The sequence below is a fragment of the Chrysochloris asiatica genome, unplaced genomic scaffold (assembly GCF_000296735.1).
Source record: "Chrysochloris asiatica unplaced genomic scaffold, ChrAsi1.0 scaffold00700, whole genome shotgun sequence".
Classification (NCBI taxonomy): domain Eukaryota; kingdom Metazoa; phylum Chordata; class Mammalia; order Afrosoricida; family Chrysochloridae; genus Chrysochloris; species Chrysochloris asiatica.
The window spans coordinates 9,118-11,454 of NW_006409218.1; the positions used below are offsets into that span (position 1 = coordinate 9,118).

General features: G+C 34.8%; 1 protein-coding gene across 1 annotated transcript; it reads right to left on the reverse strand.

The window, feature by feature from the left end:
• Positions 1 to 435: 435 nt before the first annotated feature.
• Positions 436 to 1,386, reverse strand: LOC102836833 (olfactory receptor 2AJ1-like). The gene has a single exon (XM_006877950.1). It carries the CDS (start codon positions 1,384 to 1,386, stop codon positions 436 to 438), a length of 951 nt encoding a protein of 316 aa, XP_006878012.1.
• Between the last annotated feature and the right edge of the window lie 951 nt (positions 1,387 to 2,337).

A 2,337-nucleotide genomic window follows, 5' to 3' on the forward strand; every position in this document is an offset into this window, starting at 1 on the left:
TATTCAGTAAAATGTATTTGTGCATATTCTGTATATGATGGTGACAAAACAGTCCAGGTAATGAATAATAGAGATTCCAAGTAAAGTTTGTGGATAGGATTTGGGATATAGTTTTACTTAGTTTCATAGATACACTTTCAGTTGGTGAGTGTTGGAAACTTTAGGTTAGCTTTTAATTCATATTTGTCTGATTGTAATCAGTACCACAGAAAGAATGTTGCATTGTTTCAGGTATATATTTATAAATCCAACAAATATGGTAATTTTATTCATCATGATTTTGGAAAAAATTCATTTTTATTTTCATACAAGAAGAAATAGAGACTTTTCAGTCAAATTATCAGTAAATGATGATTTTCTTCTAAATGAAAACTAGCAATGTTTTCCAGTAGATATGAATAAGAAACTAGAGAGCACACACAGTTCAAATGTTCTTTACATTCGTCTTTTAAGCAGAAAATTACTTTCAAGCATATTTTTCATTGCTGCTAGAACATCTTTATTCCTAAAGCTATAGATGATAGGGTTGAGTGTAGGCGTGAGAATAGTATAGAATATTGCCAAGTATTTATCCTGGCCTGGAGTGTGGTAAGACTTCGGTGTCATGTATGTAAAAATAAATGGTCCATAGTACATTATGACCACAGTCATGTGGAAGGAACAGGTAGAAAATGACTTTCTCCGTGCTTCTGATGATTTCATTTGAAGGACAGTAAGGATAACTTGGACATAAGAAGCAAAGATCATGGAAAAAGGGATGACCACAAAGATGATACCACTAACATAGATGCCTTGCTCATAGTGTGATGTGTCTACACAGGACAACTTTAGCATGGCTGGAACTTCACAAAAAAAGTGATCGATGGCTCTTGAGCCACAGAAAGAGAAGTGAAGTGTGTACGCAGTGTGAATTGTAGAATTGATTGTCCCCACAAGCCAGGACCCACCTGCCATGAGAAGGCTGATATATTCGTTCATAAGAATGGGGTAGCGCAGTGGATGACAGATGGCTATGTAGCGATCATAGGACATTGCTGCCAAAAGGATGCACTCACCACCCAAAAGTGTGAGAGACAGAAATATCTGGAAGCCACAACCTACAAATGAAATTGTCCTGTTGCCTGACAAAAAATCAGAAATCATTTTAGGAACAATATTGGAAATATGCAAAATATCCATAAAAGACAGATGACTGAGCAAGAAATACATAGGAGTATGAAGTTGTAAGCTCCTATGGATAAGGAGGATGATGACTGTGTTTTCTGTTAAAGTCATAACAAAAATGATACACATAAAGGAGAAGAACATCAGACTTGTTGGGGAAGAAGAGAACAATCCTAAGAGCATAAAGTCACCGCTGTAAGTGTGATTTTCAAATCCCATCATAAATTCCTATATTTTACCTAAAAATAAAACAAATATATACATGAGCACTGGATAGAAAAGGAAAAAAAATTAACAAAAATCTCTAACTTATTCACTTATTTCTTCATAATAAAATAAGAGTGATGTGCACTTCATAACAAAAGTCTAAGTTTTTGTGAACAGCCTCTTAGAATGGGCTTGATTTTAAAGTGATTATTTGTTTGAATCCAAAAATGATATTCAAAATATTGAATGAGATATGGGCTTTATATAGCCTGAAAATCTTATTGCTTTATTCTTTACTTCTTGCTATCTTTACATAAGTATCTTTTCAGTGAGCCCTCTCTCTAAATATCCTACTTGAAATTTTAATGGTCTACACATAACACCCCAACATTCTAGATCTTCCTTATTCTGCTTTTACGTTTATTTTACAAATCACATTAACTTCCTAGAATATTAAATAACTAACTTATGAGTCATATTCTTTTCTTTCTTTCCTTTCCACCAGAATTACATTTCATGATTGGAGATCCTTTTTGTTTTTATTGCTATAACTCAAAGGTTTAAAGGAATGCTTGGAGGAAAGCTGCTGACCATAATGGTTGAATTAGTAAATAAATTAATGGACCGACTATAGGACTCAATTTTTCCCTCTTATATGTTTCTCATTTAGATAACCCTTCTTAAAATTGAAATTTAAGGAGTCTTGGTGTGGCGCTGTGGGCTAATGAGTCAGACTGCAAAGTAGTTTGAAGTACAAGTTCGGTGGTGCAAGCTGCTCCTTGGAAACCCTATATAAGGTTGCTTTGGGTTAGAATCGATTCGACGGCACTTCACAACAACAACAACAAGACTCCTGGTATGCTGACATAGGATCAGCACTGGACTGAGACCATAAGGACAGCAATTTAAATCTACCGGCTGCTCCTTGAAAACCTCATATAGGGAGTTGGAATTGACTCAACAGTA